A 14,676-nucleotide genomic window follows, 5' to 3' on the forward strand; every position below is an offset into this window, starting at 1 on the left:
CAGAGCAAACCAGCTCGCTAGACTAGTCACTAATGAGCTCTGGGTTTATTTGGAAGACCCTGACTCAATGAATAAGGTGGAAGAGTGGAGGAGGATGAGTCCTAGCATCAACTTTGGGCCTGACCATGCATGTGCACAAGCATGCATGTGCTCCCCCATACATACATGTGCTCACACATATAACACACACACACACACACACACACATGAAAATTGAGAAAAAGAAAAAGAAAAGAGACTCCCATACACCCAAGACAAGCAGGAAGCCTGAAGCAAACATGATAGAAGGTGTGCTCTTAGCAACACACAGAGTGTTCATAAAATTTATCCCAGTCATCTCCTAAGACAAAACCCAGACAGGGGGAGCACCCAAAATAGAGCTGGCCAGGAGAGTCGGGATACTGCAGGACACAAAGGCTTTTATAGTGGCCAAGACAAGTGTGGTTTTGGGGTCTCAGTGGCCCTGCCGGGGAGTTTCTAGACTTTTCTTTCCCTGAGTGAGAACTTGACAGGCCATATCATCCGGCAGAGGCTGATGTCAACCATGGGTCCCAGCATGGCAGGGTTGGGAATCTCAGAAAAGCAGAGGAAACACTAACCCCACTGAGCTGCTAGGCACTCCCTCTCTCAAGGGAGGAAGGCAATTATTTCTTGCAGAAAGCAGCTGAGTGTTAAGTGGAAAATATAATTAGGATGTTATGGCATTGGCTGGGGAATTAAGCTCCGTGCTAGAACACATGCCTAGCATGCAACAGGACCTACGTTCAATTCACCATCAAAAATTAAAAAAAAAAAAAAATTATCAGCAATTGCGAGGCTGCATTCATGACCAGCCTGGGCTACATAGTCAGCTTGTGGAGGGATTAGTTATGGGGCTGGGAGAAGAACTGCAAACCAAAGGAAAAGAAACACCCCACGGTGAGGGAGGCTGGGGCTCACCTGTAGCATATGTTTTCAGTGCATGGGTTGTGCGCCTTCACTATGACGAAGACATGCTGGAAGTGAGAGCGAATGTTCTTGGGGGTGAAGGGGAGCGCACCAGGCTCCTGGAAGACAATGGTGACGATGTCATTCCCAATGTGCCTCTTCCTCAGGAGCTGCAGGCAGAGAAGGGAACACTTAATGTCACAACTGAGGTCCCCAGAATACAAAGTACATGAGTATATACAACTCACATGTTCTCAGCATGCAAGGGAGGGATGAGGAGTAGCAGAGCCTTTCTGGCAAGTGAGTGCTCCCCATTGTGGCAGAGACAGCCACATGCCAGGAACTTCATGAACACCCAAACGTTCAAGTTGACCTAGCAACAGGGCTGGAACCCAGAGTATGGTGCCTGGGAGGGAAGTGCACTACCCTGGGCTACACCCCAGGTATGCCTTTCACTGAGAATTCTGTTTGTATTCTCTCTTTAGCCATTTATTTCATACCCCTAAAACAGAACATTAGACCTTGAAACACTATGGAAAAAATATTTTACAGTTTAAGCACTTCAATTTAGAGGAGATGAGGGTCCAGGAAGGAGTGAATGCTGACAGTTCTGTGGTTCTGTGCCACTACACACAGGTCTCTGGCCTGTACCACCTGCTCCCATGCTGGCATGCACCTCTGCAGGAAAAACAGGAGACTGTCTCTTTGGGTAGCAAACTAATTAACTGAAACTTGGCCTTTTAATACAATCAAAATTAATTAATGACTCTAGAATTCCAGTACATCAGTAACCAGAAAACCCAATCGTTTGTAATCTCATACATTTCAAGTCTGGGTATGGGGTACGAAGGGGGAATCTGGAGTTGGAATGTTCTAAAAACACTTTTGTTCCTGACATAGTTCCTGCCAAGGCTTATTCCAGCTCTTCCCGGACAGCTCAGTGTTGATATACAGTGCACTTCATGGGAAGAAACCTCCCTGCTGTGTGATTTGATCTTCCAAAATTCACAAGTGGAAGGCTCAGTTTCCACTGGCAGTGTTCAGTGGGACTCTGGAAGGTGAGTGGGTCCTGAGGGCTCTGACCTCAAAGTGAAGAATCCATGGACAGATTCATAATGCAACAGCAGTATTCTGAGGGGCTGGAGAACAGAAGACAGTCTAGATGGAAGAAGCGAGTCCCTGTGGGAGTGTCTGGAGTGGGAGTGTCTTTTGTGTCCTGCTGTGTCCTGGCTGTGCCAAAGTGAGCAGCTCTCCTCTGCCATGGGGGAAGCAACTTTCCTTGGACATGTCCTTCTGCCGCACCACAGTGACAAGAAACATGGAACCAAGTGACCATGTGAAACATTGGACACCATGAGCCACCACAAATCTCTCCTCCTTTACAATGATTTTCTCAGGTATTTTGCCAGTGAGAATCTGGCAAGACTGGATTACTGCTCCACCCTCAGAACCGGGTCTGACTCTGCCATTCAGGTGTCACTCTCTCCCACTGGCTGGTTTACTTCCTCTGAATCAGGACCCACTCTTCTCAAGGGCAGGGAAGTGTCCTACTGACTGGCTTTCTGGTTTCTAAAGGTGTGCCCAGCACAGGGCCAGTGCCTGATGCACATCTGCTAAATGAATAAACGAGCCACACAAACCTATGTTCCAAACACTTCACTGAAACCCTGCTCGCCCTCCTGCGATTATATGCCAGTAGCCCCCCTCCCCCAGAGGCCCCCTCAAAGTGAAAGCAAGTGAAGGCACAGACTCGGGCTCCAAACACTTTTGATGCAGTCAGTCGGTGATGTCACTGAAAGGCTGGGTCAATCTCGGGCAGTAAATCTCCCTTCACTGGCAACAACAAAGGTAACGATCTTGCCTTGAGTTTATTTGGCACCTATAGAACATATTTCACGGTTGAGGGTGTCAAGTTCAACTTTTAGAACCTTTTAAAGTCAGATATAAAAAGGATTTCATAGCTGGCTCCCTGGCTTGTGATTGAGCACATTAAAAAGCCCAGGGAAGTTAAGAATGAAAGGTTCATCCTTCACAGTCCTTTATGGGTCAGTGAAACCCCACTCACAGCCTAGAAAAGTCCTAATTACATTGTTGTGGTTAAAGTACTAAGCATATGGAAATCACTGTACTTTCTGAGGGAAGTTTTAAAATATATTAATATATAGCCACAGGTCCCCTGATTCCCCCTCACACCCCGGTTTAAATCAGCAGTTTTAACTAAGTTTGATAGACCTTTAAATAAAATGTAGCATTTCAAATTAATGTTAAAAAAATCAAATTGTACTAGTCAAAATGATTCTCCTCTCTTTCCCTGCAAACCTGAATGCTTATTTACATGTACTGTGACCAGACAAGAGACAATCAGGAGCCAGCAGACAGCTAAAACAGAAATGTGCTGATGCTGCTATCTGAAATATCTATAAACTACAGAGCACAGTGGACTGCCCTAGACATCATATAGAGTTCCTGAAACATACAACTTCTCAGTGTGACAGAGGTCAGGCAAGGACTCTGAGACCCTGCGCCCTGAGCCATCACTGTGCACTGTGTCCCTCGGCACTTGGCAGATGTTCCATGAATATAAGACACACAGTAAGTCCACATCTCAAAGAACCAAAACTAAGAGAGGCAAGCAGCTTCCACACGGCTAAATGCAGTCTGTATTTGCTGAGGAAAGCCTCTGTCAGCTCCCGACAGAACACAAAGCTACCCAGTAGATCTGGTTTCCCATCAGCGAGACCTCCTCAAGCTTAACTGACGTTTCAAACTTTCATCATTGACTGGTTCACATTTTACCAACAGCAAGAGTAAATGTACAAACCAGAGAAGCGATGCTATTTTGCAAATGAAGATACTGAAATAAGCCAGGATGTGGGTTTCTAACACCTTCCTGACAAAGTGGAGAGAAGAACACTCTTCTGATGGTGAAGGAATCTCTTTTCTGGCATAGGACCAGACCAGCTCTCACCTTCCATAGCAATGCTCAGGAGACATTCCTACCTGGGGGTTGGGAATGAAGCTAACTACAGAAAGCCAAAAAAGGCTTTATCCTGGGCAGTAGTCCCAGAGGACACCATTACAAACAGGACCTTCTCAAAGAGCACTGAGCAAAAAGAGCTGCTCCAGGATCCAATAGCTCACCAGCAATAGCAACCATGACCCGAGGCTCAAAACCCTTTACAGTTGGGCTTATTAGCCAGTCTAACAAGGTCTAGGCCTGGTCCAAGCACAGTAGCCTGTGAATCCACCATGAGAGAAATGCCACAACCCCAAAGGCCTGGTAACTCCTGAGGTAATTTGTGGGGCCTGACAACCCTTCTAGGCAGGGCCACTTAAACTCCACACATACACTAAAAAAGAAAAGGTTCCAGGCACCACAGACCTCCCTCTTTTATGAGCCTGCTCTGAAGAAAGGGCATCTTTGCCAAGGTGAAGTTTAAGGTTTCAATGTGAAATTCTTGGTGATGACACCCCATGAGCTGAGCTGGGGTTTGTCCACAGAGAAGGAGGAAAATGCAGGAGAGCATAGCCCTGGGAGAGGAGGACAACTAGCCAGACACGTATGGGCCTAACCCGTATAGAGCTGCAAGGTTCTAGGAGCAAGTCTATGGTCCTCATGGCCTGTGAGAAGGGCTCAGGCTCATTTATAACCATGGTGGTGAACTATCAGAACTTTACTGCTTCTCACAACCAGCTCTCATACTGATTTATTACAAGAACAAACACAGGAAATCAGACGTGCTGCGGACAAGTCTGGGCCAGTTAATAAGTCACGAACACTCAGGTGCTAACAAGACTGAGGGCACAGGCAGGACAAGACTTGGGTATCAGACATCAGCTGGGCTGAGTTCTATAGCACTGCCAAACAGTAGTCACCACCCCACTTTGTCCTTCAGACCTTTCTGTTCTTGATATTAAAATTTGTGGGCATCATTTGTGGGATGATACAAACATGAAGGGCTGGTACAACCCAGGACAATCATAACACCCATGTCCGAGGTCACAGAGTGTTGTGTTCCTCAGTCTTTGACAAGTTGACAAAAACTAGAGTCACCTGGGAAGAGGAAATCCCGACTGAGAAACTGCTTCCATGTGATTGGCCTGAGTCCATGTCTAATTTCTAACTGGTATAGGAGGGCCCAGGCCACTGTGGGCAGTGTCAGCCCTAGGGAGGTGGGTTGGGCTGTATAGGAAAGGTAACTGAGGAACCCATGGGCAGTGAACCAGTAAGGATCATTGCTCCATGGTCTCTGCTTCAGGTCCTGTTCCAGGTTCCTGCCCTGACCTCTCTCAGTGATGGACTATGACCTGGGAGTTGTAAAATGAAATAAACCCTTTCTTTCCCTAAGTTGATTTTGGTCAGAGTGTTTATCACAAGCAACAGAAACCAAACCAGTCACCTGTTTAGCTACATAGAGAATATTCTATTAACAGCCTGTGATCAGCAAAAGTCTACTAAATGTTAGGGTGAAGAAAATTTAACACTCAGGGCACATGCTGTGCACAGCACTGTTTTAGGAGCTCACAGTGGAACTTTTGTAGTCCTGCAATCCCAGAAATCTAGAGCTAGACCTTCCAAAGGTGAAGGGGAATAAAAATGAATACTAGAAAATGCTTTAGATCATTCAGGACGAACAAGGGACTGAAGTAAGAGTCAGAGAGAACATAGAAGGATTGGCCAGCTAGTCGTTACCATGAGGACAAGGGAGGGAAGGAAAGAGAGGAGGGAGCCAAGTTCAAAAGTGTTTATTTCTGCTTGTGGCAGAATGATCTCTGTGAGTCTGAGGCTAGCCTGGTCTAATAGCGAGTTCCAGGTCAGGTCAGACTACAAGGACACCTTATCTTAAAAAAAAAGTGCTTATTCTTTGGGTACAAAGCCTGGTGACTCCCCATCAAGCTGTAGGATCTCTGGTGCTATTCAGAGCTAGTGTGTGTGTGTCTGTGTGTGGGGGGGGGAGTTCTTCTTTGGAAAAAAAATGTACATTTTTAACTCAATCCATAGTTCCAGAGTATTTAAGAAATGAGAAAATTCTCTGCAATAATTATGCTTCATACATTGGTCAAGAGACCCCAAGGCTGTCTTCTGCACTCTATGCTCTGATATACTACAATACAGGAAGGTAGGTGGCTGTCACCTAAAACGTTAGCTTCCCAAATACAGAAACCTTCTGTCTTAGACCTGGCCTTAACCCCAGCACAGGCATGTCCCCAGAGTTAAGTTGTGCCACAGATCACATCCCGTAGACCACAGACTTTCCTGCTAGTCATTTTCAGAAACTCAGTAATCTTCCTCCTTCAGAGTCTCCAGTCTGACATCAGCAGAGCCTGGGTTCTGAAGGACTTAGGGGTGGAACTTCCCACCCCACAGATCCTCCTTACCCCAGGCACAGGTCACCTTCTATCCCAAACAAAAATCTCTGAGTTCATGAGCAGTCACAGCATTGCCAAATTGGTCACCATTTCTAATAATTTTAGTAAAAGAATTTGGTCAACCCATTTTATAGTTGCACCGAATGTTTTATAAGTCATGTTATGATATCTGATGCATCATGAGGTTCTCAAAGGTTTATAGCTCTTAGGGAATGACTGTCATGCAAAACATTATGCACAGTAGAATGTCCCCCCTTCTAAAAGGAGTCAAGGCATTCAGTCATTAAAACAAAAAACCCAAGGAGTAGCAGCTGGAAACAGCAACAGGCCCAACTGCAGGCAATGTTTTTTATAAATAAGGTATTTATGCAGAAACCTGTCTGGCTAACACAATTGCTCTAATCATGATTAGCACAGTCAACATAGGGTTCTTCTAAGAGTCGGTGTAGCCAGCTTCTAAGTTTCCTGATAAGTCAAAAGTACAGTATTCCCGTACAAAATAGTAGCACTCCTATAAGGCTCACATACCTCAATGTAATGGTCATAGACTGTCAGCTCAACAACAACATCCTACAGCTTAAAGGCAAATTCTCGGTCTCACTCAGGACCCAACAGGAGGTCTGGGGGACATATTATGCTGCATGCTGGAGGACTCACCTGCTGCCTGTTGTTTGGCATATAGGGAAGCAATGTTGACACGTGGAACATGAGCTCGTAGTCTTTGTAAGTGGTATAGAGGGAGTGTGTGCCGGTGGAATCGGCTGAAAATGAAGATTCCTTATGAGTTAGGAAGGTACAGAATCTGGACTCCAGCATTTAGAAGGTGATTTCTGCAAAAGGCACCTGGGTTGTTAATCAGCCTGGGTGCAGTCCTGTCTTCACCCTAATCGGTTGTTACCAGCTCTCCCCCAGGGGCTAGGTCCCCAGGCATTTTCTACTGAGGTGCTCTCAGAGTAGATTCAGGGACCCAGGGTGGGCAAAGGGGCCTGCCTTGGCACACACAGGCAAACAGCAGAAGAGGCCATCATGAATCTACACACAAGTATCTGAAGGGTCTGACTCATGGCAAACAACCTGGCTGCCACTATGCATACATTTAGAGTTAATTTTCAGTCATTTGGGGGCACTTAATCTTCCAGAACACAGAAAAATTAAATAAAAGCCAGGACTAGTGGCTCACACCTGTCATCCTAGCACTCAGGAGGTAGCAGCAGGAGGATCAGGAGTTAAGGCCATCCTTGGCTACATAGCCAGCCTGGGCTATATGAGACCCAGCTTAAAAAAAAGAAAGTGAAACAAGATTGAACATGAGAATGGGAGCAACATTTAACAATTTCATTCCTTAAAGGACTTAATTTTTTATTCTTTCACTGGAACATAGTGATGGCACATTACATGAATTATGATTAAGGGGGGGAATGTGGTCCAATATCACAGGGTCTCTCACTGTATCTCTCTCCTGCACATATACAAATGTTGAGAACAAGTAAAGTAGGGTTGTGGAGGTGGCTCAGTTGGTAAAAATGTTTACGAAGCACGAGGACCTGAGTTAGAACCCGCAGTAGCAAAACAAAAAGTCAGACACAGAGGTCTTTGTACTTGGGGGTGGTGGGAAGACAGACAGATGGAGCTTGTTGACCAGATAGTCTAGCCACATCAGTAAGTTCCCAGTTCAGTGAGAGACCATGTCTCAAAAATGAGGTGGATGGGCCAGTGAGATGGCTCAGCAGGTAAAAGCTGTTGCCACACAAGCCTGATAAGCTGAGATATCCCTGAACCCATGTAAAAGAGTTAGATGTGGGGCTATGCAAGTCTGACAAGCTGAGATAGAGCTCTTGAACCCATGTAACAAAGCTGGATGTGGGGCTGTGCACCTGCAATCCCAGCACTCCTATGGAGAAATGAGAAGGAAACAGGAGAACTGCCCTGATGCTCCAGGGTCAGCTAATCCGGAGTACACTGTGCAGTGCCAGAAACATGAGACCCCTGTCTCAGCAAGGCAGGAGGGAATATGAATGTGTATCACAGCACATGCACATTCATATTCACACACAATAAATAAAAAATTTAAAACATAAGGTGGAGAACAATACAGGAAGACACCTAGTATCAACCTCTGGCTCCTGCATAAGTACATGTGTGCACACCCACACAACTTACACAGACAACTACACACATATTCACTACACACATATACACCACACAGAAACATAAAAATAAATGATGAAGTCTGGACTCCACTGATTACAAAGCTAGTCATCACTGTTGAGATGTACATAAACATACCCACACAAAAACACAAGCTATAACACAACACATGCACACAAACACACAAGCTATATAGACACACACAAACACACATGAACACAAACTTACACACACATAAACACTGAAGCTACACACACAAACAGAGGCTACACATAAAAATACACGCACACAGACACATAGATGCACACATAAAACACTCATGCACTCACACAAGAATACACACACACACACACACACACACACACACACACACACAGAGCACATGAGCTTACTCTTGTTGTCTAGCTGTGCACGGTACTTGCTGAAGCCTTTCAGCCGCACTCTCTGACCCAGAAGGTCCAGGAACTCCTCGAAGGCAGGCCCTGCAGTCTCATTATTATACATCTCCTCCTCCGTGCTCTGGCCAGCTTTGCAGTACAGGATCCCGATTTTGTGCTGAAAGCTCAGCTGAAATGGGAGGAAACACAATTGACTTGGCAGAGGTCCCTGGACTTGCTCACATCCAGCCAAGTTAAAACTACGGGAGCCTGGAATCCAGTTCCCAGGAAAGTACAATAGAAAATTCTCACAAGCAGAAAGGTATGCAGCTCTCATTGTACAAGTGGTTAGAAATAAAGACCCAGCCCAGATACCCTATAATATAACTAGAGAAGAGCCAAAAGCTCTAAGAAACAGCATCTAGGGGCAGACCGCATGGGCTTTGACAGAAAATGGGCAGCCCTGTCAGGTATCACCCTAAAAATGCACATTGCCTATGATATTAGACATAGCTTCCAATTTCGGAAGAGGAAAAGGCCATGAATTTTGGAAGTTTTCCCTCACTAGTTCTAATGCCTTTTCCTTCTGTAATTTATTTGAACGTTCAGGGAAATATGTGAGGTGGTAAGGGGAAAAATTCAAATCGAATTAAGGTCTTGTAAGGAAAGAACCCCAGTGGGAATTGTGATATACGTACATTTAAAAAAAAAAAGTTTTGTTCCCATCAAAGTAAGTTTGGCTGTACAATTACAGTCGTTTCTCACATTTTTTGACTATCTTGGAAAGAAAACATTGACTAAAAATATGATACCCATCAAGTAGCCAGCCGTTGAACAGTTTCTGCACGGTCAATGCCATGGTGAGGTAGAAGCCACAGACTTCCTCCCAGGGCCAGAGAGAAACTGGATCCATCTTCACCAATTGCTCATTTTCTGAAAACATCTACTTCTCACTCGCACCATCAGAGACCTTAATCCTCCTACCAGTGCAGAGCCCAAAGAACTGGCAGATCATCAGACGTCACCAACTCCCAGCAGGCTCAGATCCCTAATGTGTTTGCTTTCTTGACTGAGATGTGAAACGCAGCCTCTAAAGAACCCCAAGGCTGACTCCAGCAGTAAAGCAAAGCAGAATGATAGCCAGTCTCTTGAGCAGGAACACGTGTGAACAGGCTCATCCGCCTCCTTCATCCACCTCATTATCCACAGAGAGAAGGCATACTGGTGTTTCCTGGGGATCTCAGCAGGTTACACTGCAAAAGTTTCTCTGTCCCTCTGATGGGTGCCCTGGGGTGCTATGAAAGGGGCCATCACCTGCTACAGCCCGAGAGAACCAGCTTTCTCTGTTGATGGATGCCAGGGTACAGGGGGAGCTTGGGACTCTGGATTCCATCAGCCACAAGCTCATCACTCAGTGAAGATGATGACCTTGACCTTACCGTGGGCTATGAGGTAATGTGCAGGGCTACTAAACTCCTGGGGTTACAGGGTTTTATTCTTTACTGGTGTCAAGATAAGAAAATTCCCTTTAAAAGCTTTATTGTTTCCTTATGAACAGCAATTGGTCCTGAGTCACTTGGGAGATGGTTGAGGATCTTTGGAGTTTTAAGGACACTCAGGACTGGCAACAACTACACAGAGGTGACTGATAAGTCACTGGTGGAATGTGAATTACCATCACAAGGCCCCACATGTGCACTTTGCACATCTCAGACATCTCTCTGTTAGATGAGAATCTCAACAGCAGTTTTGGTGTTATCTTAACAAGTATCTCTTAACACTATGGCACATCAGGCCACCATACATCTTGTCTCCTATGCCCCTGCATCCTCAGCACCAGAGATACTGCCTCAGTCGCCTACTTCCTCAGAGCTTATCTCTCAGCACTGCCACCTCTGCATGCCCACCCTCTGTTCCTTGACATCCTGCTCATCTGGATGCCATCATGGCTTCAGGTGCTCCTGAGCCTTGGGAGAAGCTTGTTCAGTCTGTACTGGTGCCTCTGGTAGGAAGCCCTCCTCTATGATGGTCAGCTCCTTGGAGGAGGAATAGAGAAGTATTCGGTCCTAGAGTCTGAGTATGGTATATTTTCAAAGTGGCTAAACAGAGTGAGCTTGGGCTGGCATGTTTTCCCTGGCTCCCCAAATCTGGTAGACTGGCATTTTTTGGTACTTTATTCCAGCAAAGACTGGATAACTAGAGACCTGACACTTGACATCCTGGGAGTCTCTCTGCTCAGTACTAGGCCACTTCACACATTCTCTTCCAAGTATCCAAAAAAAACAAATTATGAGTAGATCCAACAGTGAATGAGACTAGTGTTTCCAAACACTGGACCTCGACCATGGGAACCAGAGCCAACACCATTTTCAAAACCCTTAGGAATGTAATAACAACAGCTAGACTCTGGCTCCTATGCATGCGTGCATACACACACATACATACATACATACACACACACACACACACACACACACACACACACACACACACGGAGCTTGGCCAGGTGCAGGGATACATGGATGGATCTTCACTACCACACCTTCCTCATTTGTTCTCCAGTGAGTTACCAGCAAGATGGAACATGACAAAGAGACAGCCACCTCCAGGAACCTTGGTTGCTCACTACAACATGGAAGCAATTTGATGATATTCAGGAAGTGACCTATGTAACCTGGCCCCTTTTAGGAAACTCGAAAATAGTCAAAACGGTACTTGGCTCTCCCTCCTGAAATGCCAGCCCATGCTCAAGACAACACTACCACAAAATATACTGAATTCCCAAATCATAAAGTCTGAAGACAGAGTGGGTGATACAGGGGAGTCCACTCTTCAAAATCAGCTCCTTGACATCACAGTCTAAGTAGGTGACCACCAAAGGACTCAAAATGTTGGGCACAGCCTCTGGACCTGCCCGTTCACAACCTCATGAACTTCCCGCCTCATTCTGAAAGGAGATAGCAGATCACCAATGCCATGCGTCCTCAAAGTTCTATAGTGAAGCTCAGGTGGGTGGCTGTTCCCACAAAGCAGAGTCACGTGAGTTTAGAGAAAATGGACCCCCTAAAGAATTTTCTAGAGCAGTCTCTGAGATCACACACTTCACTGGGAGACATATATAATAAATGGTCTGAAAAGAAAGGTCATGAAAGCCAGCTGTGACAGCTCAAGCCTGTAATTCTGGCTACCTGGGAGACTGAGGCAGAAGAATTCTGAGTTGAAGACGAGTCTAGAGTCTACGACACACAGCAAGGCCTTGTCACAGAGGGAATAGGAGGTTGGAGGAGGGAAGCGGGAAGAGAGCAGATGAAGCAAACTCGCATTTTTAGCAACATAGACCCAGGTTCTCACGCACTCACTGGGCACACACCATACATACCCCCTGTTCATCCAGCTTGAGCAGCTGCTCGGGAACCTTGGGGGAGTTGGCCGCCTGCCGCAGGCACTGGATACTCAGCTCTGGGATGACATACTCCAGGACCTCCTTGAGGGGCAGGCCCCGGGCAGTGCCGTGCCTTGCTGTGGAAGGGACAGCATCTTCCAGGATCGCTCCTCTCAAGGTAGTGAGCTGGGGGCAAACACAAGACCAGTAATTGCTGCTGTTACTCACAAGGGGGTAACTCACTTAGTTCCTGAGTGGGGAAAAAGCAAGCAACATGCTCCATCTGAAAACATAAAATCAATGTTCTTTATATCAACAGCAACACTACAGAGGGATCTGGGAGGCACCAGAAGGGGCTGAAATAAACAGGTGAATACCTAAGAACAGGGAAACAAGATAGAGCAGGCCAAAACCTACCCATCCCACTGGCTCTGAACCAAACACAGGAAGGCTACGAAGAGGGCGCACAGAACGCCACCCAACCTACCGCTTCCTTCTCCCGTTTCCCCATTTCCGTTTACTCTCTTCCACTTTCTTCTGTTCTGTTTGGTCTCCATGCTGAACATTCTTGGGGCTGCATGTAAGTGGCTGAGATGACCAAAGGATCAGGGCTCAGGTCACCATTCTAAAGCAACAGCCCTGTGGTCCAAATGACCTGATGTGATTCCACCAGCATGACTCAGGGAACTGAGTGTGGCCATAGGGACACCTGATGTGTGCCCAATACTCCCAGTGCAGACTGATGTTACTTCCTGCGGTTCACAGAACACCCTTGACCCGGCCCAGCCATGCTGCCTACAGAGCTCATGGGGGTTGGGGTGAGTGGACCACAGGAAGCAGTATAAGTCATGGTAGCTGAATTTATTCAATTACTTAAATATTACTATTTAAACTTTTACCACTTGTGGCTGGTGGCTACTGCACATATCACTGCCTTCAATGATGTCACTCTGAGGGAAGGGCTTAGCTCACATGAACATATTCAGCATTCATTATGTCCAGGTTACCAGAACACCTTCATATATCGGGTAAGATGTTCATACAAGCTGCAGGAAAATGCAAAGGCCTCTCTTCTGTCTGACCTGGAAGTGGTCAGCCAACATTTCCTGATATATCTGCCAAATATACCCTGCTCTGATTACAGTGAACTGTGGACAGATGGGGGAAGTTGATCAGCCAGCATCTCTGCTGCTTAGTACATCCTGCTGTACCACAAGTAATGATATCACTTTTCAATGGAAGCCAGCAGGGAACAAGCTGTTCTTCCATGGAGGCGAGCTGGGTGGATAGTGCCATCATACTGGTAAGGGATGCCTGTCAGACACCTGGTCCACTGCAGGCTGCCTCATCTTCTGTGCTCTGTTTTAGACTCATTTTCAAACTCTGATGCAGCTCATGTCTGTCCTCATGTCTCAGCTCCAGAACCTTCTGTCTTATCGTGGTACACTATCATGTAAGATGGAGGTAAGGCCTGTTAATCCATGACAAGTTTCCAAGTTTTCTCACAACAACAACAACAACAAAAAATCACACAAGTCCTTTCCAATGTCCTTAAACATTGAATGATTAACATTAAGAACACATTTTGGAGGGTTGAAGAGATGGCTCAGCAGTTGAAAGCACTGGCAGCTCTTATAGAAACATGAGTTCCATTCCCAGCACACACATGACAGCTAATAACCATCAGTAACTCCAGTTCCAGGGGATCCAACACCCTTCTGGCCTCCATCAGCACTGCATGCATGTGGTACACTTATATATATGCCAAAACACACACATAAAATAAAAAATTTTAATTTAAAATAAATATAGATTTTTTTTTAAAGTGAAAGGGGAAGAGGTTAGGCTTCTTCCCCAGGCAGCTGGACGCACTTGTTCAGCCACTTACCTCACTTGTTCTGAAGGCCACCCTGTAGTTGAACTGGGACCCTTCTTTCTCCTTGGGGTCTTCCACTTTCTCCCTCCGGATGCTGACTGCCACGGGGCCAAGGTTTTCATCTATTCCAAAGTAGTTCTGGTGCTCTGCAATGCAAGGAGTGGTAGAAGAAGAGAAAGAAAGCAGCACAGCAGTGTTAGTGCACAGCAAGTCTCTGGAGAGGCTCCAGCAAGTTCACACACCACAATCCCCAGGGCTGACAGGATTTTCTGGCTTCCAATTTATATATACTCTTCTATGTTTTGTCTCATCTGTTGCCTGTCTGCCCACTCATTCTGCCTTTCAACATCAGAGCAGCAGGAGGCTGCTCACCCCAAAGCCTCAGGTCTGTGGACAGCACCATGTGAAGGGGGTGTCATATCCTCAGTATTGTTGGAGGGACACAGCTCCTCAAAAGCCATCACTGAGGGCTGCTCCCTTTCATCTGGAAGGCAACCTTCTCAGACTTGAATGAGACTCTCCAGGTTACCTGACAAAGCCACTCAGATTGGCCAGAGTGATCTTGGCCATCTATGGATGTGCCAAGGTCACTCTGT

At 46.2% G+C, this 14,676-nt stretch overlaps 1 protein-coding gene across 5 annotated transcripts in view; it reads right to left on the bottom strand.

The window, feature by feature from the left end:
* The window catches only part of Sipa1l2 (signal induced proliferation associated 1 like 2), a 196,907-nt gene that overhangs the window by 68,222 nt on the left and 114,009 nt on the right, over nt 1–14,676 (bottom strand). For all 5 annotated transcript variants that reach the window (XM_029569710.1, XM_029569709.1, XM_008845810.3 and 2 more), the window contains 5 exons: nt 14,093–14,226; nt 12,202–12,390; nt 8,838–9,012; nt 6,955–7,058; nt 940–1,097 (listed from right to left, as the gene is read on the bottom strand). In XM_029569710.1, coding sequence (XP_029425570.1) covers nt 940–1,097; nt 6,955–7,058; nt 8,838–9,012; nt 12,202–12,390; nt 14,093–14,226 — 760 coding nt within the window. The remainder of the gene's footprint in view (nt 1–939; nt 1,098–6,954; nt 7,059–8,837; nt 9,013–12,201; nt 12,391–14,092; nt 14,227–14,676) is intronic.

This window comes from Nannospalax galili, unplaced genomic scaffold (genome assembly GCF_000622305.1).
Source record: "Nannospalax galili isolate Female #2095 unplaced genomic scaffold, S.galili_v1.0 scaffold702, whole genome shotgun sequence".
Taxonomy (NCBI): Eukaryota; Metazoa; Chordata; class Mammalia; order Rodentia; family Spalacidae; genus Nannospalax; species Nannospalax galili.